This window comes from Bos indicus, chromosome 13 (assembly GCF_029378745.1).
Source record: "Bos indicus isolate NIAB-ARS_2022 breed Sahiwal x Tharparkar chromosome 13, NIAB-ARS_B.indTharparkar_mat_pri_1.0, whole genome shotgun sequence".
In the NCBI taxonomy this organism is placed as follows: domain Eukaryota; kingdom Metazoa; phylum Chordata; class Mammalia; order Artiodactyla; family Bovidae; genus Bos; species Bos indicus.
Window position 1 is genome coordinate 27928488 of NC_091772.1, and position 23296 is coordinate 27951783.

The following is a 23296-nucleotide window of genomic DNA, read 5'->3' on the forward strand; positions in this document are numbered from 1 at the left end:
GAAAAGATACACAGAAACCAAACCCCTGAGACCTGTGAATATTGACCTTATTTAGAAATAGGGTCTTTACAGATGTAATTCTGTTATTGAGGTAGCAGAAAGTGAAAGTGAAGTCGCTCAGTCGTGTCCAACTCTGCGACCCCATGGACTGTAGCCTACCAGGCTGCTCAGTCCATGGAATTTTCCAGGCAGAAGTACTGGAATGGGTTGGCCCTTAACGACGGGTGTCCTTAGAACAAGAGAAGAGACACAGACAGAGGGAGGAGTGTGTGGAGACATGGGGAGTAAAGGCCATGTGATGGTGCAAGGAGTGACTGGAGCAATGCTGCCACAAGCCAGGGGACAGCTGAGCCCCCAGAAGTTAGAAGAGGCGAGAGAGGACCTCCCCTGGAGCCTTGGGAGGGAGTGTGGCCCTGCCAACACCTTGATTTCAGACTCCAGCCTCCACAACTGTGAGAGGATAAGTGTTCATTTTAAGTCTCCCAGTTTCTGGCACATTGTTACGGAAGCTCTAGCAAACTAACACTATGAAGAAAAAGGAGATGGTACTAAAACTGAACCTTATCTGCTGGCTACTTTTGGTTACAGCTGGCCTCACTGTAACCCTGGCTTTTGATTGATGCCATTAAGAAACCACCATTGAACCTTAAGACTTTTTAGAGACGTGAGAAGCACCTGGGCTCAGAGAATGGTTTTTACCCAAACAGTTGCATTTACAGGTCCCTTTCAGTCACATAACTACTGAGACAGGCTGATGAAATAGTGAGACATGCTCCCAAGTCCAAGCTTCCTGATACCCAAGTCTGTGTGAGCCCCACTGTCATTTGGGAGGGACAAGTTGGCGCCACTCAGCATGAGATTCAAGAAGACGATACAGTGTTGACTCAGCGTTTTTATTCATAAGCTGTAAGCAGATACACGATCTTTTCTCTCTACTGTGATTTCTCATCTTTGTGTGGACCAGGAGTCTCAGTGTGGGAGCGATGGTGAAGCAACAGGGAACCTCTAGGAGGGATACCAAGAGGCCCCACAGGCCTTTGCTCACCTCAGAAAATCATCTGCCAAGAAGCGCAAGCCTGGGCGTTTCCATCCATGAGAACAGAAGGCCCTAGGTGACTGAGGCCCTGTGAAGGGGCCTGTTTGTGTGCGGGAGAGGTGCCCGAATACCAGGGGTAAGCGGGTGTCTCAGGCTCAATCTTCTGTGTCCCTCAAACTGAGCTCAGATGTGGTGGCGGTTGTAGAGGTAGGATGGGTACAGGCCGTCGTAATGCCACTGGCGCCACTGCTCGACAGCCTCCCGGCTTCTCTCTCCCTGTTCTGGGGACAAGAGATGAAGTCCTCATGTGAGGATGGAGGGCTCGGATCTGGGCACAGCCATCAAGTCCCCCAAAGTATCCACTCTGCCCCCATGACATGAACCATTGTGCCTGTGTACATGGGTGACAGAATGTCCCAGCTGGAAGGGCCTAAAAGGATGCCAAATCTAAAGCCTCCCTTTTACAGATCTGGCCTAGAGCGAGTTGCCAGGAGAGCAAAACCAGGATCCTACATTCCATTCAGTGCATGTTCCTGCTCAGCCAGCAAAGACGGGATAGCCACGTGCAAAAACTGGCCCGGAGACTCACCAACTAAGACAGAATACAAAATCACAGCAGCAGAAAAATAGATTGCAAAAGCATACTGTTGAAAAACTCACGGAAGGAAATCACTGTCAATTTCAAGTGATGGGATTGTGAGTGAGGTTTTCCCTCTGTTTCTTAGCTTTAAAAATAAAGTTACGTTGTTAGAACTAATTGGGAAAAGGGCTGGACCAAGCAAGTGCAGGAAAATCTTGATAATTGCTGATTCTGGGTGATGGTTATATGAGGGTTTGTTATAATACATATTTTTCCATATTTTTGAAATGTTTCATAGTAAAAAGCTAGAAAGAACAGAAGGGAATTTTTAATGAGTAAGAAGTCTCAATTTTTCTGTCTTTGATGAGATGTGTTTCTGAATAGGGCTTCCGTTGTGGCTCAACTGATAAAGAATCCAAATAATGCATTTTTGAAGCTATAGAATTAGGCTCCTGGTGCCAGTTCAGGACTGCCTGTTAGCCACTGTTGTTGTTCAATTGGTGAGTTTTGTCTGACTCTTTGCGACTGCATGAACTTCCCTGTCTTTGTTAGCCACTGTTAGGTACCACTGAACCACGAGCAGACATCCCAAGGCCATCAGTGTTTAAAAAGCATCCTCAAAAAGTTAAACAGAATTACCATGTGGGAAGAGATGAAAAGATGAAATGTGAGAAGATAGACTATAATGTCTAGATATGTCTGTGTGTATTCAGCCATGAAAAGGAATGAGGTTTTAATATCTGCTATAACATGAATGAACCTTGAAACATGCTAGGTGAAACACACCAGACACAAAAAGACAGATATTGTGTGATTTGTCTTCTGTGAAGTATGTGGTATAGACAAATGTGTATGGACAGAGAATATATTAGAGGTTTCCAGAGACTGTGGGGATAGGGGAATTAATGCATAATGGGTGCAAAGTTTGAGGTGATAAAAGTGTTTTGGAAATAAATAATGATGGTTGTTGTGAATGTACTAAACGCCACTGAATTGTACACTTAAAATAAGTGAAGGTGGCAAATTTTAATGTTCTGTATATTTTACCACACTTTTTTTTGAGTATCTGGGGAAAATGTTGGGAAGAGAGAAAGTTAATAGAAGATAATTGCAAGCTCTATGATGCATTTGGTCATCCTTCGTTTACAAAAACATGGGCTTTGCTGGCAAACACCTGCGTTTAAATTCCTTACTACCTGTCTCACCTTGGACATTCACATATTCTTTCAAAGACTGGGTTTTTGAAACTGTAAACTGGAAATTGTAAGACCTGAGAACTGGCCATAAGGATTATGTGGTTCAGCACAGAGTCTGGCAGGACAGGTGCTCAACCGATGACAACAGCTGCTGTCACAGCGTTCCCCGAAGGCCTGTGTCCTGCAGCCTCTCCGTCTGTGGGCAGCACCTGAGGCCTAAGCCTCAGTCTCCTCTGGCTTTGCTGGAGGACCTGGCATCCCTCAGGTGCCTCACCCCTCATCCTGATTCATTGTGGAAGGAAAACAGTGAACATTTTCCATCCAGGTGCTAGGGATTTCGACCTGAAACATTTAAAAATGCACAAAATAAAATGCTGTTATTAATACTATGAGTTAAAAAAAAAAAAACACTGAAAGAATTTTAGAGGCCACATCCTCATTTTTTAAATGCCTTGCCCCAAGCTGTCCACCAAGTTAAACAAATCTGTAACAGAAATATTTGCTTCCGAGTTACAACAGTCTTAGCTTTTTCTGGGACAGTTGATTTGCCAGGATCCTGCAGCCCTCTGGGCCCTGGTGATTGTGTCCTTTCCACTAAGAGATGCCCTAAGGGCACCTCACCTCTCAACTGCACCAGAGCGAGCAAGTAAGGAGGTTGGTGACTTCAGAAATGAAATCACACTTTCTCTAACAAAGGTCACCGTAACTGGGGTCTTAATGCCTACTCTCACCTGCATCCAGAAACTTACTCAGAAGCATTTCAATCTTGAAGTTTCAAGAAAGACCAAAAAAGTAATAAACACACATGTTGGCCTGCCCGGTCTGAACCCTGTACATGTTCTGTGGATTTTTGGCCATGAGTGACACGTGATAATAGTCAATAAATACAAAGTCGAATCCCCTCAGTGTGGGAGGCTGTGGTTCGAAGGTAGAGTGTCTGTCCACCCATGCCCACACCCAGAGGCCCTGTTGAAACCAGCATTCCCAAGGGGAGGCTGGAGCCATCTCCCAGGAACAGAGGGTGGGGATAAGGTGTGCAGACTGCCTGGTGCGAGACACACAGGCAAAGGCCAAGGCTTTCCAAACAAACACTTGCAGCAACTGGATGGGTTTGCAAACCACACAGGAACTTGCAGGGGCCCAATGCTATGAGTGAGGGGAGCTGTCCTGAGGGCTGTGGATGTTCAGGTTGGAGCAGGGAGGGTACAGAACTGAGTTCATTTGTCGGGTTTGCTTCCACCAGTCACCAAACGCTGATAATAGTGACTAGGGATATGGAAGTCCTAGGTTTTCCAGGATGGGCAGTTCTAGAGCCATGACGTTGATGTAAATCCAAACCACTTGAAAGTGAGTTTGAAATCCTCCCAACCCAACTCTGGGAATGAAGGCACAAGTGTAGGTACTGAGACAGAACACACCCAAGTAGGAGGAGAAAATACTATCAACCAAAAACTCCCCAGCCCCACAGTCCCCAGCCAGTGGTACCCTACGTGTTCTGACCTTTTCCATGCCTTCTCAGGTTCTGTAGCTACTTTTGTGACTTTTTCCCTTTTTTTTTTTTTTTGAGACTCCCATAGATACGAATTGAAAGTAGAGCTGCTCTTATCTCCCTCCTCTAATTAAAACTTGGGACATAAATAAATAAAACTTAAAGGAAAAGTAGGGAGAAGGCAATGGCACCCCACTCCAGTACTCTTGCCTGGAAAATCCCATGGATGGAGGAGCCTGGTAGGCTGCAGTCCATGGGGTCGCTAAGAGTCAGGCACGACTGAGCTACTTCACTTTCCCTTTCCACTTTCATGCATTGGAGAAGGAAATGGCAACCTACTCCAGTGTTCTTGCCTGGAGAATCCCAGGGATGGAGAAGCCTGGTAGGCTGCCGTTTATGGGGTCGCACAGAGTCGGACATGACTGAAGCGACGCAGCAGCAAAAGGAAAAGTATAGACAGATCACATGGTTTTCCCACAAACTTCCAGTTCCCAAAAGTCACCGGCTGATGAGCTCTTACCGTCGTTTTGCTCCTCCACGAAGTTCTCAAACTCGTTCCTTTGTTCTTCATGATACTCTCTCCGCAGCTCGTCTGCCCACAGCTTCTGCCTGTTCTCCACTGAGGGAAAGGTGAGAGTTGCCCCCAAGAATAGGGGCAGCCACATGCATTGAGGGGGACACCAGTCATTCTGCATAAGAAACTCAGGTGCAGATGAGGCTGTTTGTGAGGGGCTAAATGCGGGGCCTTACTGCAGTGGTTCACCCCTGACATAGACTTTAAAACCTGAGGGACCTGGGAGAGCATCCCAGCCAACCACCTCATTTTGTGTATTAAGAGGACTGAGACCCCAAAAGGTGAAGCCGTTTGTGTGCTTAGTCGCTCAGTAGTTTGCGACCTCATAGACTAGCCTGCCAGGCTCCTTTGTCCATGGGATTCTCCAGGCAAGAATACTGGAGTGGGTTGCCATTTCCTTCTCCAGAAGCCATTTAGCTCCAGTCATAAAATGAGCAGTGTAGCCAAGCTTGCTGGTTCTCTTAGAAGCTAGGAATTCTTTCTCAGATGATAGAAATGAATTCCCTGAGGGAATAATCCAACTTGACACTAACACTTGCATATCCATTCTGCAACTTTGAGCACCTGTCATGGCCAGAATATATGCTAAGCACTGGGATTAAAAAAGCAAGTAAGAAAGATCCTATCTATCCCTCTGCCTAAGAAGTCTGTAGTCTGCTTAAGGAAAAAGATAGGAAAATAAATTGCATTCAACATTGTGGCTGCTGTGATAGAAATCACCACAGGGCCTGAAGATGGTGTAATCATCTTTACATTGACCTCTTCAGTGTGAGAACTGTGATTGTCTGGAGGAAATTCTTTCAAGAGCACCTCAGTCTCCCCACTGTGACGTGAGGGAATCACACCATATTTGTGTGAGGCATTCTGAGGGCCAGCTCTCCCTCCCCACACATGGCCTTCCTGCCTATGGATCTTTCCAATGAAAGCCTCATCAAAATCAGTATCTTGAAACTAAGAGAGCCACAAATTGGACCTCTGACTCGGCAATGAATAAGACAAGATGCTAGATGCTGTTTTTATACCATGCACCGCGTACCTAGAATACATCCCTCCTCAGGAATGTGCCTTTCCTCCGATTAGTTCCTTTCACTATAAAGTAACCTGCGTCTTTACCCAGAAGCTTAGAGATAGGAGATGCCTGTTTTCTGCTTCCAAGTTCATTTATCAAAGTGTCGCCTTCCTTTACTGAACCTGAGACATAAGTGGGCATTGTTTTGCTGCCCAGCGCCAGAGCTGACTGGGCGACAGCAGGTGAACTCAGGTGTGTCCTCGGTGTTCACCAGGTTGTCCTGGGCAATGCCTGAAACCCTGAGCTTCCAACCCAGGTGACAGACCTCTGGCTTAATCATGTGCCTCGTTCTGAATCCCCTTAAAGGATGGAAACTATTCACCTCCTAAATTCACGCCCATTCCCCACTGGGAGTCTGCCAGACTGTTGCTTCTCTCATTTCCATCAAGAACAGTCCAAGCTCCATCACAGTCTTTTCAGTGTTTCTTGAGATTTGCTAACCTCTAAATCTCAAATTGTGTGAGGCCTGGAGATATTTCCAGTGTGGATTGTACTTCTCCAATTAAAAAATAAATAGATACTAATTTTATCTCAAAGCATTTTCATCTCACTTCTTGCCCATCATTTGAAAACAGTCCTGTTATTTTCACTGAGCGAGTTACCTTGCTGAGTGTGCTGAGAGGCACAAAGAGTTTATTCAGACACACACAGAAGTGACGAATCAAGCCTTGGACTCAGTGACTGTCAGAGCTGAGTCCTTGGAAGAATCTAGTTCAAGGACAGAAAACTCAAATGCCTTCAAGGGTTGACAGGTCATGGAAATGAGGGCCATTGCCAGGTTGTTACAGGCAGGCAAGTAGACACCAAAGCCTACTTTAGGCTGAGCAGACATTCTTCCAAGCTCAAAAGTCTCCCAACTGCATTGGAAGTGAAAACTTAAAAACACTGCTGACTGAACACCATTCTTTAAATAAGGGGCTTATAAAGAAGGAAACTTGGGCACAGTGAGAGGAAGTGGTCAAGGCCACTTAGCAGCAAAGCTGTCACCAAGCCCACATTTCCAGTTCCCTGTCCCACGTGCCTCTTCCTGCCTGCAGTGCTGCTCTCTTGGCTATAAAGGTACACCACAAATTATCCAGAAAGCACACACTGAGCTGCGGTGTCTGCACTCCACCAGAACATAGATTTCCCCCATAACTTTTTCTTTTTTTTGGCTGCTCCACATGCATGTGGAATCTTAGTTCCCCAACTGCGGATTGACCTGTGCCCTCTGCAGTGAAAGTGCAAAGTCCTAACCACTGAACCACCAGGGAAGTTCTCCCTCTTAACATTTTAACTTTCAGAAATTGAGGGCCAGTTCATCGACTTCAGTGCAGTCATGTGGCCCTTCCCTCTTTGTTCCTTACCCTGACGGCATAGGCAGTCAAGACTGACCTACAGTCAAAGAAACGTGGTGTAACTTCTGACTCAGAGCCACAGTTACTTTGACACTCGAGGACCTGGGTTGAGCCCTCCGACCCTGGCCATCCCCACAGCCCAGTTGACTGTGGGAGAGAGAAGGAACAGGAAGGAGCAAGAGCAGAAGGCAGGCCACAGTGTCTTACCATTGACCTCGTCCTGGAATCTGGGGGACCGCTTGCTGTGCTTCTTGAGGAAATTCAAGGCATCTGATTCCTGCATGAAAATCTCTTCCACGTCTGAGACCCGAGGAGAGAGGCCGGTCACACCCGGCACAGGCTCACCGAGGCTATGTCAGGAGCCAACCCATCCACCCTGCAGCCTTGGGTGGCCCCGGTACTCACCTTCCTGTGCCTCTTGTCCTGCTACCTGCCTCGGGCCCACTGACACAGCAGCCCCCTCCCACAGCACTGTGGGACGAGAGCACAGCATGAGGGCTGCAGCACCCCAAGGGAAGTCCTCACCCCGAGACAGGCCAGGACGGTCCTTCCCAGGCCCTATGACTTGCCCTGGAGCCCTAGACACAAGTACCAGTCACAGTTAGTCTCCCCAGGAAACTGTCAGACAAGCTGTTTTCTCTGTGCTGCATTGTGTTACACATGCACACACAAGTACAGCCTTCTTAACAACAGGCACCCTCTTTACCTGGGCCACCTAAGCCGCCTCACCTAACACCAGGTCCATCCTGGAACCTCCCCATACTCACTGGACAGGAGTGCAACGGCGGAGAGACAGATCAGAAACAGCTGTCTCCAGGCCATCTTTGGAAAGGCTGAGGCTCTGTCTGGGGACCAAAGAGAGGATTCTACAGACCCTGAGGCTGCTGGGTCCTCACTTGTGTGTCAGGCAGGCCAGGAGGGAGGGAGAGAGAGAGGCAGGAGGCAGGGATGCCACTGAGGGGGTGTGGGAGGGGTCCCGGCCGTGGCTTCCATTGGCTGCTCCTGCCAGAGCACTGGAGATGTTTTTGGCACCTTGCAAACCTCACAGAAGCAGAGCTTGTCATTGAGGCCCCAGCTGGGACAGTTCTGAAGTGGCCTTTCCAAGATCTGCACCCTAGGGGTTGCTGCTGGAACACCCAGCCTCCGAGTCAGGATTCCAAAGACCAAGGGCAAGTTTCAAAGGCCCCTGGCATCTGCTTCAGAGGAGGTGGGGACTCTAGCCCTGGAGGCTGAAGTATGCAGGAGGGAGGGAGGGAAGCTCAGTGGGGGGGTTTGATTCAGCTCTCAGGCTAGGAGGGACCGTAAAGGCTGGAAGACCCCCCTCATGGTGACGCTCACATGGACATGTGTGCTGTCCTGATGGCCCCCAGCTTAACATGTCCCCAGCTGATGCCGACTTTTAAGAGAAGCACAGACCCCTCTCAAGACTTAAAAGAAGAGAGGCAGTCAGCCTTCCGCGGAGGAGTCGGGGAGCGCAATGTGGGTGGACTTCCCAAAGGCACACCCTGTGTAGGGGAGGAAGTACATTCCCAGAACTGGGAATGCTGATGGCATCCAAGCCCTCTGAGGCCATCAGCCTCCAGTCCCTTGGGAGCGTTGTTCTTAACACTGTCATTTATTCTGAACTATCCAAAGAGTCACCTTTGGATACTGGTTAGGATTGTCCTAACGGTGACTATCACTAGACCCCCCCACACAAGGCTCCCATTTCATTAGACATGTGTAGTAACGTCCCACTTGGACCGTTGGCAGGAAAATAACGTTAATAGCAGAAAAACAGCCAAGGCAGAGCAAACAAAATAAATGAATTGTTTTCTTCGTGGCTGGGAGCACACAGAGGACTCCCCTTCAACACTGGCTGGCCTACTTAACCAGGCACAGGTGGGCTCTGCATGATCACTCCAAGAGGGGCAATGCCCATGAAAACGTATCAGCAAATATTTATCTGTCAGGTAAAATGGTTGTCAACTTCAAGGAGGGAAGGGCCACAAGACAGCGATGTTGATGGGACTCGTAGGTGAGAAAATGGGTGTGTGAAATACGTTTGACATCCTTGATACCCTAGTTCTTCTTGCTGCTTTTTTAGTTCCATTCATGTCAACCATGAACATTTACCAAACACCTGCTCTAAGCCAGGCACCTGTGCTTGTCACACACTCGCCAGCTTTTAGTAAATCTGCCCTACGTGTCCTAAGTACTTTCCACCCAAGATCAGATGCTGTGCATTCATTGGCCACGCAGAAGGGCTTAGGGAGAAATCTCAAGCCCTAGGAAGTCCTCTCAGACCAGCCTGGGAGAAAAGGGCAGGAGGTCTAGAATTCACAGAATGGAGAATGGAGGCTTGGAGTGAGATGTAAGCTCAGTTCTGGAAGAGCAAGATTACATTTCCTACATACCTAGGCTGGTGGCCTGAGATTTCTGTCAGCTACAGTACTGTGCTCTACCAAATGGTCTAGTCACAGCTGGCCTCCAAGTGTTATCTCTCAGTTCCTCCAGACCTTTCCCTCTAGAGCCATTGGCATCTATGCTTGCCATCTCTTTCATTTTCTACCTTCAGCTCCCCTGCCTCTGGGGCTGCTCACTGCGCCTGGCTGTGCTGCTGAGGTGACCTCCTCGTGACATCATACCCCAGGAGTATAACAGGCCACCCACCTCAAGGCAAAAGCATGGTTCTTAGGGCAATTATAATTTTATGAATATGCTAAAACCCATTGAGTTGTACACTTTACATGGATGAATTGCATGGTATGTGGTTAATATCTCAAAAAAACTGTTAGAAAAAAATTATGTATAAGAACTTCCCTGGTGGTCCAGTGGTTGAGAATCTGCCTTTCAGTGCAGGGGACGCCAATTCAATACCTGATGGGGGAACCAAGATCTCACGTGCCGTGGGGCAACCAAGCCTGCACGCTGCAACTACTGAACCCGTACACTGCAACTGAAGAAGCCCCCGCACGCCTCCGGGAAGACCTGGCCCAGACAGAAAAAGACATGTATATGTGTTACCCAATATGAAAGCAGCTTCAGGACTTCATATTTAGGGATCATGGGGTGGGGATGGGTGGAGAGCGTCAGGAAGACTAGAAAAGCAGTGATGACTAAGATGAGGCTTGAAAGACTTCCAGAGCCCACTTAGATGGGAAGGTACTGACAAAGGGCCCAGAGAAGTAAAGCCCTTTTGAGAAACTTCAGTCAGCGAGTAATAGGAGAGCAGGAGAGCACATGGAACAGCTAGGGGCAGCCAAGGCCTAGGTCAAGGTGGAAGAGGTCTGGCCTCCATCCTTGAGAGACTAGCTTGACACCTATAAGCACATGTCTCAGGGCCAGTCCCCTAGTTCATTCCCAGCATGGCCTTGGGCAAGTCATTTTACCTCTCTGTGCCTGATTCCCTCCTCTGGCACATAGATTGATGTGAGAGTTGGCAATAACGCATCCACAGTTCTTAGGACAGTGCCTGGCACACACAGATTATATATGTGTTTGTTCTCATGACTCAGTAATGGACCATTGAATGATTTTGAACAGGGAAGGGACACGAGGATTTTGTTTCAGGAAAATCACACCCATGATATGGAGGGTGAGAGGGATTAAAGTGGAGAGACTTAGAGAAGGCTGTTGCAGTAGTCCAGGTGAGAGATGATGTCAGCAAGTGGCAGAAGGTTCAGGATTAAAGAGGACAGATATTTTAAGAGATCAAAGGAATAGAATCTAATAAGACTGGATGACTGATTAGCTCAGGAAATGACAGATTGGGAGGTGTGCTTTTCAGGTGGCTTGTGAGTTTTTAGTTTGACTAACTGGGTAGAAGAATGGTAAGATCATTCAGAAAGATGGAGAAAACAGAAAAGGAAAGTTTGAACAATGTGTCATTGGACAAATCAAGTCCAGTGATTTGTGGATCCAAACCAGGTCTTCTGATGCTGAATCCAGTGTTCTTCCCATTTCCCCCAAAATCATAATTTTATAAATAAAGGTTTAGTATATTCTAAGTCAATTTTAGAACACTTTCATCACCCTCTAAAAGAAATTCCATACCCATTAGCAGTCAGTCCCCATTTATTTTCTCCATCCCCTCTAGGTCAACCACTAATCTGCTTTCTGACTCTATGGATTTGCCTATTCTGGATATTTCCTCTAAAAGGAATCATACCCTACATGGCCTTTTCTGACTGACTTCTTTCACTTCAAATACTGTGTTCAAGGCTCATTGAGGTTGTAACATGCATTAGTACTTCATTCCTTCTTACTGCTGAATCCTTAATCCTGTTGTACAGATATACCACATTTATTTATCCACTTATCAGTTGAGGGACATTTGAGTTATTTCTCCCTTTTGGCTGTTATAAGTAATGCTGCTGTGAACATTCTTGTGCACTTTTTTGTGTGGGGATGTTTTCATTTCTGTTGGGTGGATACCTCGATGTAGAATTCATAAAGTAGCTCCATGTTTAACTTCTGAGAAACTCACTTTTAGCTAAAATGTTCATTTACTTGTCTATCTCCTTCAGTGCTGTGAGGTCTTCTGGAGAAGTTTCTACCTTGTTCATACCTGAGATAGTCTCTGGCTCCAAATTGATGCTTCATAAATGTCTCAATAAACATTAATCAGTGAAATACTCTGGGGTGGAGGCCTTAAAAGGAAATATTTCTGAGCTCATTTCAGTGGGCTATTCATAAGAAGGTACCAGTTTTAACTTTGACAAGGGCACTGACTCCACATGTCACTGATCCACCAGGGAATGAGGGCATCATTCATATAAGTGGAAATGATCCTCAGGGAGTGGGTCCATGAGGATAAGGTCACTAGATGCCATGGTCCAACTGTAAGTGTTACCCTGAACTGAATAGATAAAAGTCTATAGCGAATGCTAAGAATATATTATGTTCTTTCATTGCACATCATTTTCAGTGGACGATTATGCCCCTGAGCAACCCCCTCCATGTGGCAAAAGTGGGTTAGGGATTGTGCCATAAAGGGGACTCATGACCCTTGGGACCAAGAGATCTCAGAGCTCAGCCCCTTTAGGAGCCCCACAGAGGATTTAAATGGACCCCTTTCCTGCTACCCCCTCAGTGAGAAGGAAACACCATAGATGTGAAAGTGAAGGCTTTTTGTTGGGTATGAGAGTGACCATTTGGGGAAAAAAAAGATGTTTCAGCTCATTTCAAGTCCCTCTGGATCTGACTATGTTGACACATGTGGGTTTGGAAAATGAGGACTTTGTGAGTCAGGACATTTCTATAACATTTCAGGCTTCTTATTTTCCTGTGAAAGACATTCAGTTCTCTAAGCCCCTAGCCAGAGTGTCATAGACTTTCCTTATAGTGCTTTCCCTCATGTGCCATAGAAATATTATCAGTCACTCTGAAAACAGTGTCTAGACTTAATTTCTTTTGGTGAAATTAAGTCTTCAGAATGTGTCTCTATTCGGAGCAGTCAGCGTCACTAGGCTCATGGTATATTCCCAGTGTGAGGAACAACTTCCCTGAGGCTATAGAGGAAGTTATAAATCCATCTCTGTGTCTTACTTTCCCCACACACCATACAAGGAAGCTGGGAATCATTTATCTTCCGCCGTCACCACCGGCATACATGAGCTGAAAAAAGCTTTGAAAGGGCATGAGGTATTCTACAGCTCCATGGAGTACTGCCATGAATATCTGAATTGATATTCAGTGGCAAACACAGTTATGGCTAAACCAAGTTACTAAAATATCCAAATACGTCCTTATCAACTCTTCAGTAGCCACTTTCCTCAGCCATCTACCACTCTCTGTTGCCTCAGGTACCCCAGGCTTTCTCCCCAGACCCCTGGTTTCTATAATCCATTATCCAAAAGGCTGATGCTTGGCCCCAGAGGGAACCCTGCTCTGGGTTCCCACTGAGGGCCTTGATTCTGATTGGTCAGTGTCTCTCCTGTGCCAGCTAAACATATTTAGTATCCCTCCAAATTCAGAAATTTCTCGTTACTCAGGAATCCTCCGAAATTACCTTATACTTTTTTCCACCTCTCCTCCTGCCACCTCTCTTGTGTTTTGCATAAGAGAGTACTATCTATCCTTGTTGTTCAGTTGCTAAGTCATGTCCAACTCTTTGTGACCCCGTGGACTGTAGCACACCAGGCTTCCCTGTCCTTTACTATCTCCTGGAGTTTGCTCAGACACATGTCCATTGAATCGGTGATGCTTTCTAACCATCTCATCCTCTGCTGCCCTCTTCTCCTTTTGTCTTCAGTCTTTCCCAGCATCAGGGTCTTTTCCAGTGAGTCAACTCTTCACATCAGGTGGCCAAAGTATGGGAGCTTCAACTTAAGCATCAGTCCTTCCAATGAATTTTCAGGACTGATTTTCTTTAGGATTGACTGGTTTGATCTCCTTGCAGTCCAAGGGACTCTCAAGAGTCTTCTCCAGAACCACAATTCAAAGATATCATTTCTTCGGCGCTCAGCCTTCTTTATGATCCAACTCTTATATCCATACATGACTCCTGGAAAAACCATAGCTTTGACAATATGGACCTTAGTCAATAAAGTGATGTCTTTGTTTTTCAATATGCTGTCTAGGTTTGTCATAGCTTTCTTTCCAAAGAGCAAGCATCTTTAGTTTCATGGCTGTAGTCACCATCTGCAGTGATTTTGGAGCCCAAGAAAATCTGTCACTGCTTCCCACCAAAAATCTCATACTCAATACAAAGACTCATGTGCATGGAGATTTGAAATATCTCTGTTTACAGAGGTGCAAATCTGGAAGCAGTCTAAATAAAACAACAGGGTATACATCGTGGTGTACATATGAGAAAAGAGTATATACTTATTGAAAATGTTATGAAATGGGAGAACATAGTGATAGCATAGTTGTTGACAAGAAGCCACACATTGTAGGAAGCCAGATGTGCTGCCAGTAATTTGTTTCACCACAACAGATTCTCCTAGTTTGCTGCTCTCCATCACTAACTTAAAATAAGTTAGTAATATAAGGGAAGGGTGAGTCGGCCCCATTTTTCTAGAAGAAGATCAATCACCTTGAATGGGTAGATCTTCACCGTTATGAAAATGAGTCACTTTGGCAGGTCTTGTGGGAGGGGCGGGGGAGAGGAGGTGGTGGAGGGGTATTTCAGGTCAGTGAGGAAGGGTCTTGGGCAGATCCCGACCCAGCATCCCTTAGGCTTCTTCTCCATGGAACCAGAAAGATCTGATCGCTAAGATTGCTGAGACTTGTCATAGCTTAGACAGACCCCAGACAGAGTCACCCAGGTCTCATCTCTCCCCGGAGAAACAGAGTGAAGGAAGGACCTTTGCTCTACCACCCATGGCAGCAACTAGAGCGGAGCATGGAGCTTCACCTCCAGAGGGCGCTGTGTCACTGATCATCTCGGCTACTACTACTACTGTCACTTCAGCCTTGTCCGACTCTTTGCGACCCCATAGACCACAGCCCACCAGGCTCCCCCGTCCCTGGGATTCTCCAGGCAAGAACACTGGAGTGGGTTGCCATTTCCTTCTCCAGTGCATGAAAGTGAAAAGTCAAAGTGAAGTCGTGTCTGCCCTAATATAAACCTGAACCTTCGGACCCAGACTCACTGGCTCCCACCTTCCTCTGCAGCCGCTTGCCTTTTGACCCATGAGACTGAACTACTGCCCACGTTCAGGCTTTGGGAGTGGCCTCTTCCTGCCTGGGTTAGTGGCGCACCACACCCCTAACCTTCACTGCTCAGAAGTTGACCCGTCAGGGATTTTAAAATCTTCCCAGTCAGGGTGACTTGAAGCCCCTGTCCTGAAGATGACCCCTGAAGGTGAGAAGCTCACCTCCAAGGGTTTTTGGCTGTACATGATGACAACAGCTTAGTGATTACTACCACTTTAGGGACTGAAGACTTACCTCCACCTCCTGACTTGCAGCCAACTCCCCAAGGCCAGGTTCCAGCACAGACCCTGATCTCACCAGGTCACAGTCCCAAGACTAACCTCCAACATGGAACCAGGGCAGGTTGTACTACTGACCACATGACCTGTGATGTACAGAGGGAGAGAGACTGAACTTCTGGACACCCCTCTGAACCTCTGGACTCCTTCGCAGGCAAAAAAATAAAAAACTGTAGCAGTGCTTCTACATCCAGCTCCGCTCTGTCTATGAGCTGCTCTTCAGCCACCCCAAACCCTGGCTGGCTGTCGTCCGAAATCTTCCCAGCCTGTGATTATTCCAGTGTGTCAAGCACTGAAGAATTGATGCTTTTGAACTGTAGTGTTGGAGAAGACTCTTGAGAGTCCCTTGGACTGCAAGGAGATCCAGCCAGTCTATCCTAAAGGAAATCAGTCCTGAATATTCATTGGAAGGACTGATGCTGAAGCCGAAGCTCCAATACTTTGGCCACCTGAAGAAATGACTCACTGGAAAAGACCCTGATGCTGGGAAAGATTGAAGGCAGGAGAAGAAGGGGACAACAGAGGAATGAGATGGTTGGAAGGCATCACCAACTCGATAAACATGAGTTTGAGCAAGCTCCAGGAGATGGTGATGGACAGGGAAGCCTGGCATGCTGCAGTCCATGGGGTCACAAAGAGTCAGACACGACTGAGCAACTGAACTGACTGAGCACTTTGTGGAGATTAGCAGATTCTTGCTGTTTGTGCCATGCTGTATCAAGCCTCTTTGGTAGCCAAGGAGTGTCTGGAAGGCGGGGTCTAGCACACCTTTGCCGGGACAGAAGTATGATTGATAACCTGGGCCTGTGCTGGTGCCTGAAAACTTGTCCAATTCTCTGAACAAAGGTGCTCTCTCTGGAGATGAAATACAGAGCTGCTTTCTGGTTTCAGGATTGGCTCTCTGGGGTAACAGAAAGGAAAGGATGCATTGGCAAGGCCCACGGAAGAGTATATAAATGAGGTCTGTGGGATAAGAAGTGTGGGCCAAGCTGGCTGGGGTCCCTGGCCATCCAGGAATCCTGTGAATATATGACACATATTCTGAGTTCTCCACAGTATGGACAGCACAGCAAGGCAGAGAAACTAAGTCACCTCAGGAAACCTGGTCCAGGGCTGAGCCGTCTTAAAGGAAAACAGACTTACAGGCCCCCATCTTGCCCAGCTTGTAGGGACGGCTTTGCGGACAAGCCTGTGGGGGTGGGAGTGGGGACTCTGCTAGGCGAAGTCCTACACAGCAGGACTGGGGGACCAAAAGGACTGGAAAATGGCAGGCATGATCCCTGACCCTCTTCCTCTTACAAGATGCCAAAATGCGTCTCATTGGAGGGAGAGAGCATCATCCTGTTCACTTCCAGTGACAGCCCAGCACTGAGGATAAAGTAGGGTGTAAGTTTCCCAAAGTCAGAGCTTTAGTCCCTCAGTCGTGTCCGACACTTTGCAATGGACGATAGCTCGCCAGGTTCCTCTGTTCATAGAATTCTCCAGGCAAGAATACTGGAGAGGGTAACCATTCTAACCATTCCCTTCTCCAGAAGATCTCTCCCACCCAGGGATCAAAACTGGGTCTCCCACATTGCAGGCAGATTCTTTATGGTCTGAGCCACCAGAGAAGCCCCAAAGTTTGGACACCCTGTACTACAGGATGCTCTAAGATGAAAGTCATCCAGGGTCAAATAAATTTGGGAAGTACTATGTAGACTCTGGTGGCACTAGTGGTACAGATCCTGCCTGCCAGTGCAGGAGACATAAGAGACACAGGTCCAATCCCTGGGCCGAGAAGATCCCCTCAAAAAGGGTATGGCTACCTGTGCCTGTATTCTTGCCTAGAGAATCCCATGGACAGAGGAGCCTGATGGGCTATAGTTCATAGGGTCACAAAGAGTCAAGACACAACTGAAGCGACTTAGCATGCACACATGCACGTAGACTCTATCCTCATCTTTCACACCATATTCACGAAACAGGAGTATACTAAAGATTCTGACGAGTCCTGCAGCTGGAAAGTCTGTTTTAGTTTAGCATTCCCCAGATTTAATTGACCATGCCATCTTTATTCATGGAGCACCCTTTAACGTTCCATGGCCTATTTGGGGAAGATCTGACATGGTTATTTAATAACAAGAGAATCTATAGGTAGACTGTCATTTGTCAAGAATCTAATTCCAAAGTAATGTAGTAAGTATTACATAATAATTATAAGGTACTGCACTCAAATAATATATAGTCCAAAAAAAGGTGATACAAATGAATACAAATAATTTATTTACAAAATGGACTTACAGACTCCTAAAACAAACTTATGGTTACCAAAGGGGAAAGTTCAGGGGGATGGGTAATTTAGGATTAAGAATAAATTAGGAATAATTTGGGATTAACATATATACACTACTGTATATAAAATAACAAGGACCTAGTGTATAACATAGGTAACTCTACTCAATATTCTATGATAACCTAAATGGGAAAAGAATCTGAAAAAGAGTGGATATGTGTATAACTGAACCATTTTGCCGCACACCTGAAACTGACACAATATTGTAAATCAGCTTTCGGGATCTAGTTTCCCAACCAGGGATCAAACCCATGCCTCCCGCAGTTGAAGCACAGAGTCCTAACTCCTACACCACCAGGGAATTCCCCAGAAGCAGGTTTTGATTTTGTTTTGTTTTTTTAATGACAGTCAAATGTGAGCACCAAAGGCATTGGTACAGATCAAGTTGTCTAGAAAAGAGAGCAGTCAGTGTAGGCAGAGAAGCTTCTAAGAAAGCCCTGGTGTAAAGGAAGATGTGGTATTTTGAAGGATGAACACAGAGATGCCTTCAACAGAGAGCAGGGGAGGAACTCCAAACTGGGGTTATTGGTCTTAACAAAACAAGGAGAAAAGCAGAGAGAAAAGCAGCCCCCTGAGAGCTAGGCCAGAAGGATGCTGATCTTCGAAGCTCTCATACTTCTGGAAATCGCTGGGGACTGAGACATGCAGAGATGGGCTGTTGTGTGGCATAAAAGAAGTGGGGATAGAACTTTCTAAGCATAGACAGCGGGAAAGTGAGAAGGGAGCTTGTGTATGATTGATTGTCTATTATGTCCCAGGACCTGCATTGCCACACTTAATTCTCAATATTACCCAAGGCAGGGGTGTGAGAATTATCACCAGTTGAGGGATGAGAGAGTTGTTGGGGGCCCCTTCTTCTTACTGGGGTCCTGGAAAAATTAAAGACTAGAACAGAGTGGGAGGTGAAGTTTAAATGTCACCTTTATGACTCAAAACCTAGAGTATGAGGAACCAGCAGTGTATAGAGTTCCAGTTGTTCTACACCTATTCAACATCTGATGGTGGTAGTGTTTTTAATTTGGCCAGTCAAATGGGCTTTAATGAAATCCTACTACAGTGTAGTTTTAGTGTGCATTTCCCTGATGACTAGTGATATTGAGCACTTATTCATGTTCTTATTGGCTATCCTTTGTAAAGTTTCTGTTTAAGTCTTTCGCCCAGTTTTTATTGGTTTCTCTTCTTCTTACAGATTTTCTATATTCTCAACATACTATTATGTCAGACATAAATTTTAATTAAATTTTTAAGATACTTTGTCATTAAATATTTTCTCCAGATCTGTGGCTTCCCTGCTCATTTTCCTAATTGTGTGGTTCAATGAGCAGTAGTTTTTAATTTTAATAAAGTAAGACTAGTGGTTTTCTCCATGGTTTCTGCTTTCTGTGTTCCAAGAGCTCTTTACCTACTTCATGGTTTCAAAGATCTCTATTTTCTTATATAAGGATTATGTTTATATCTGTGATCCATCTTGAATTTTTAAGTTTTAGTTGCTTTATTTTTATTTATTTTATTGAAGTATAGTTGATTTACAGTCTTTCAGATGTATAACATACTGATTCAGTTATATGTATATGTATTTTTTTCAGATTCTTTTCCATTATAAGCTGTTACAAGATATTGAAATAGTTGCCTGTGCTATACAGTAGGTCCTTGTTGTTTATCTATTTTATATATAGTAGTGTGTATCTGATAATCCCAAATTCCCAATTTATCCCCTCCTCCTTTCTGGCGGGCTACAGCCATGGGGTCACAAAAGAGTCAGAACGCGACTGAGTGACTAAACAACAGCCTTTCCTCTTTGGTAACCATAAGTTTGTTTTTGAAGTTTGTGAGTCTATTTCTATTTTGTAAATAAGTTTATTTGTGTAATTTTTTTTTAGATTTCACATGCAAGTGATACCATATGATTTTTATCTTTGTCTGACTTATTTTAATGTGTAGTATGAGATAGAAGACAACATTCTTTTCCTTACGAACATCCAATTGTTCCAGCACCATTTGATGAAAATATTTTCTTTCCCCATAGGATTGCTTTGATGCTTTAGTCAAAATTCAGTTAACCATATACCTGTGGGTTTATTCTGTCCCATTGATCTGTTTGTTTCCCCTTGTGTCAGTTATGGCACCACAGTGCCTTGATTTCTGTAGCTTTTACAGAGTCTTAAATTTACATAGTGTAAGTTCTCCAACTTTGGTCTTCCATCTGCTATTCTAGGCTCTTCTGAATTTCTGTATACATTATAGAAACACTTGAGGGAGATTAATTTGGGATTAATTTGGAGATTAATTTGCAATTTTAACAATATTAGCTCTTCCAGTCAATGCGCATGACCTCTCTCTCCATTTATTTTTATCTTCTTTAATTTGTCTCAGCAATGTTTTTTACGTTTTCAGTGTAGAGGCCATACACATCTGTTGTAGATTTATCCCCAAACATTTTATGTTTTTTTTTTAACTTTTTAAAAAAATTATGTTTGCCCCATTGGGTCTTTGTTATTGCATGTGGGGTTTCTCTAATTGCAGTGCCTGGGCTTCTCTTTTGAGAAGCTTGTTTGAAGCTTGTTGAGAAGCTTGTTTTCTTTTGTGAAAGAAGCTTGTTAAATTTTGTGAAGTACTTTTACTACATCTGTTGAGATAATCATATGATTTTTCTTTTATTCTGTTATTGTGATGAATTATATTGACTTTCAACTGTTAAACCAATCTTGTATTCATGGGGGTAAATCCTAGTTATACTGAATTATCCTTATTATTTATTGCTGGATACAAAATACAAAATCATATTTTGTTTAGGATTTTTGCGTCCAGGTTCAAGGTATTTGTCTGTACTTTGCTTGTAATATCTTTTACTGGTTTTAGTATCAAGGTAATGCTGGTCTCCTAAAATGAGTTAGGAAATATTCTCTCTGCTCCTCTATTTTCTCAAAGAGTGTGCATAAGATTCATATCGTTTCTTCCTTAAATGGGTGTTAAATTCACCAGTGGAATCATTTGAGCTTGGTATTTTCTCTGAGCCTGGAGTTTTGTGGGAAGATTAAAATGGCAGTTTCCATGTTGTTAACAGATACAGGGCTATTCAGATTTCCTATTCATGCTTGTGTCAGCTTTGGAAACTTGTATTTTTCAAAGAATTTTTCTGTTACATCTAAGCTGTCAAATTTATTGACAAAAAACTGTACATAATTTCTTATTATTAACCTTTCTGTTTTTCTGTGACAAGTTTTGATGTCTCTTATTTCATTCCTAATATTGGAAATTTGACTTTTCTTTTATCTTTATCGGTCTTGCTAAGTGTTTCTTGACTTTGGTAATTCTTTCGAAGAACCAACTTTTGTTTTCATTGATTTTTTCCTCTATAGTTTGTCTATTTTGTATTTAACTGACTTCCACTACTATTTTTTTTAATGTTTTTGTTTAATTTTTCTTCTTTTTCCTAGATTCTTTTAAGAAGGAAGCTTAAATCACTGATCTAAGCTTATTTCTTATTTTTTTCTTCTTTCTTCTTTTCTGATATAAGCACATAAAATCATAGATTTCCCTCTCAGCACTGCTTTAATTGCATACTGCAGATTTTGATATGTTGTGTTTTTTGTCATTCATTTCTAAATGTTTTCTAATTTCCCCTGTGATTTCTGTAACCTGTGCATTGCTTGACAGTGTGTTATTTAATTTTCAAGTCATTGGGGATTTTCCAGGTTATCTCCTGAAACATTTTATGGTCAGAGAATATACTTCACGTGATTTCACTCCTTTGAAATTGATTGACACTTGTTTTATGACCAGCATATGGTGTATCTTGATAAAAGTTGGGTTCACATGCAAAGAAAAAGTGATTTCAGCAGTTGTTGAGTGTAGTGTTCTATAAATGTCAGTTAGCCTCGGAAAGAACTTGAAAAAGCTGTGATTTTCCTCACACATTTTAAGAAGTTTTCTACAGTTTTGTTATAAATTTAAATAATTACAAATAATTTTAGAGATGTATAGTTATAAACATTTTTTTAGTCATTAACATTTTTAAGTAAAGTTGCTACATTGCTCTCTTTTAAACATATTCAAGAGACTCTAAATACAATAGTGATTTTATAGCCACTGTCATTCATTTAAAAAAATACATGAATACTCTTCTCTTCTTGTTGTTCAGTCACTCAGTTGTGTCCAACTCTTTGTGACCCCATGGACTACAGCACACAAAGCTTCTCTGTCCTTTACCATCTCCTGGAGTTTGCTCAAACTCATATCCATTGAGTTGATGATGCCATCCAACCATCTTATCCTCAATCTTCCCCTTCTCCTGCCTTCAGTCTTTCCCAGCATCAGGGTCTTTTCCAGTGAGTCAGTTCTTCACATCAGGTGGCCAAAGTATTGGAGCTTCAGCTTTAGCATCAGTCCTTCCAATGAATATTCAGGGTTTATTTCCAGTGAATATTCAGGGTTGTATATTCTTCTCTAACAACTAGAAATTTGACAGTTTCCTTTTGCCTTTTGAATTCTTATTTCCAGTCCACTGGGATGAAATAGCATGTGCTAAGGCCCTAGGGCCTTTTCATTCGCTTCCTCGCAAAATATTTTCCTAATGCTGTATGTATACCTTTAAGCTTGTAAGTCTTTCATTTATCACTCTCTCATACCTTTCTTTTTATTTATTTATTTATTTATTTATTTTCCACTGTAGAATTTATTTTTTTTTCTAATTTTATTTTATTTTTAAACTTTACATAATTGTATTAGTTTTGCCAAATATCAAAATGAATCCGCCACAGGTATACATGTGTTCCCCATCCCGAACCCTCCTCCCTCCTCCCTCCCCATACCATCCCTCTGGGCCATCCCAGTGCACCAGCCCCAAGCATCCAGCATCGTGCATCGAACCTGGACTGGCAACTCGTTTCCTACATGATATTTTACATGTTTCATTGCCATTCTCCAAATCTTCCCACCCTCTCCCTCTCCCACAGAGTCCATAAGACTGTTCTATACATCAGTGTCTCTTTTGCTGTCTGGTACACCGGGTTATTGTTACCATCTTTCTAAATTCCATATATATGCGTTAGTATACTGTATTTATGTTTTTCCTTCTGGCTTACTTCACTCTGTATAATCAGCTCCAGTTTCATCCACCTCATTAGAACTGATTCAAATGTATTCTTTTTAATGGCTGAGTAATACTCCATTGTGTATATGTACCACAGCTTTCTTATCCATTCATCTGCTGATGGACATCTAGGTTGCTTCCATGTCTTGGCTATTATAAACAGTGCTGCGATGAACATTGGGGTACACGTGTCTCTTTCCCTTCTGGTTTCCTCAGTGTGTATGCCCAGCAGTGGGGTTGCTGGATCATAAGGCAGTTCTATTTCCAGTTTTTTAAGGAATCTCCACACTGTTCTCCATAGTGGCTGTACTAGTTTGCGTTCCCACCAACAGTGTAAGAGGGTTCCCTTTTCTCCACACCCTCTCCAGCATTTATTATTTGTAGACTTTTGGATCGCAGCCATTCTGACTGGTGTGAAATGGTACCTCATAGTGGTTTTGATTTGCATTTCTCTGATAATGAGTGATGTTGAGCATCTTTTCATGTGTTTGTTAGCCATCTGTATGTCTTCTTTGGAGAAATGTCTATTTAGTTCTTTGGCCCATTTTTTGATTGGGTCGTTTATTTTTCTGGAATTGAGCTGTAGGAGTTGCTTGTATATTTTTGAGATTAGTTGTTTGTCCATTGCTTCATTTGCTATTATTTTCTCCCATTCTGAAGGCTGTCTTT

General features: G+C 44.1%; 1 protein-coding gene across 1 annotated transcript; it reads right to left on the reverse strand.

The window, feature by feature from the left end:
- Positions 1-874: 874 nt before the first annotated feature.
- On the reverse strand, positions 875-8184 carry UCMA (upper zone of growth plate and cartilage matrix associated). The gene is made up of 5 exons (XM_019972764.2): positions 8049-8184; positions 7687-7752; positions 7489-7581; positions 4822-4920; positions 875-1317 (listed from the first exon to the last, which is right to left on the reverse strand). Exons 1-5 carry the CDS (start codon positions 8101-8103, stop codon positions 1220-1222), a joined length of 411 nt encoding a protein of 136 aa, XP_019828323.1. The 5' UTR covers positions 8104-8184; the 3' UTR covers positions 875-1219.
- Between the last annotated feature and the right edge of the window lie 15112 nt (positions 8185-23296).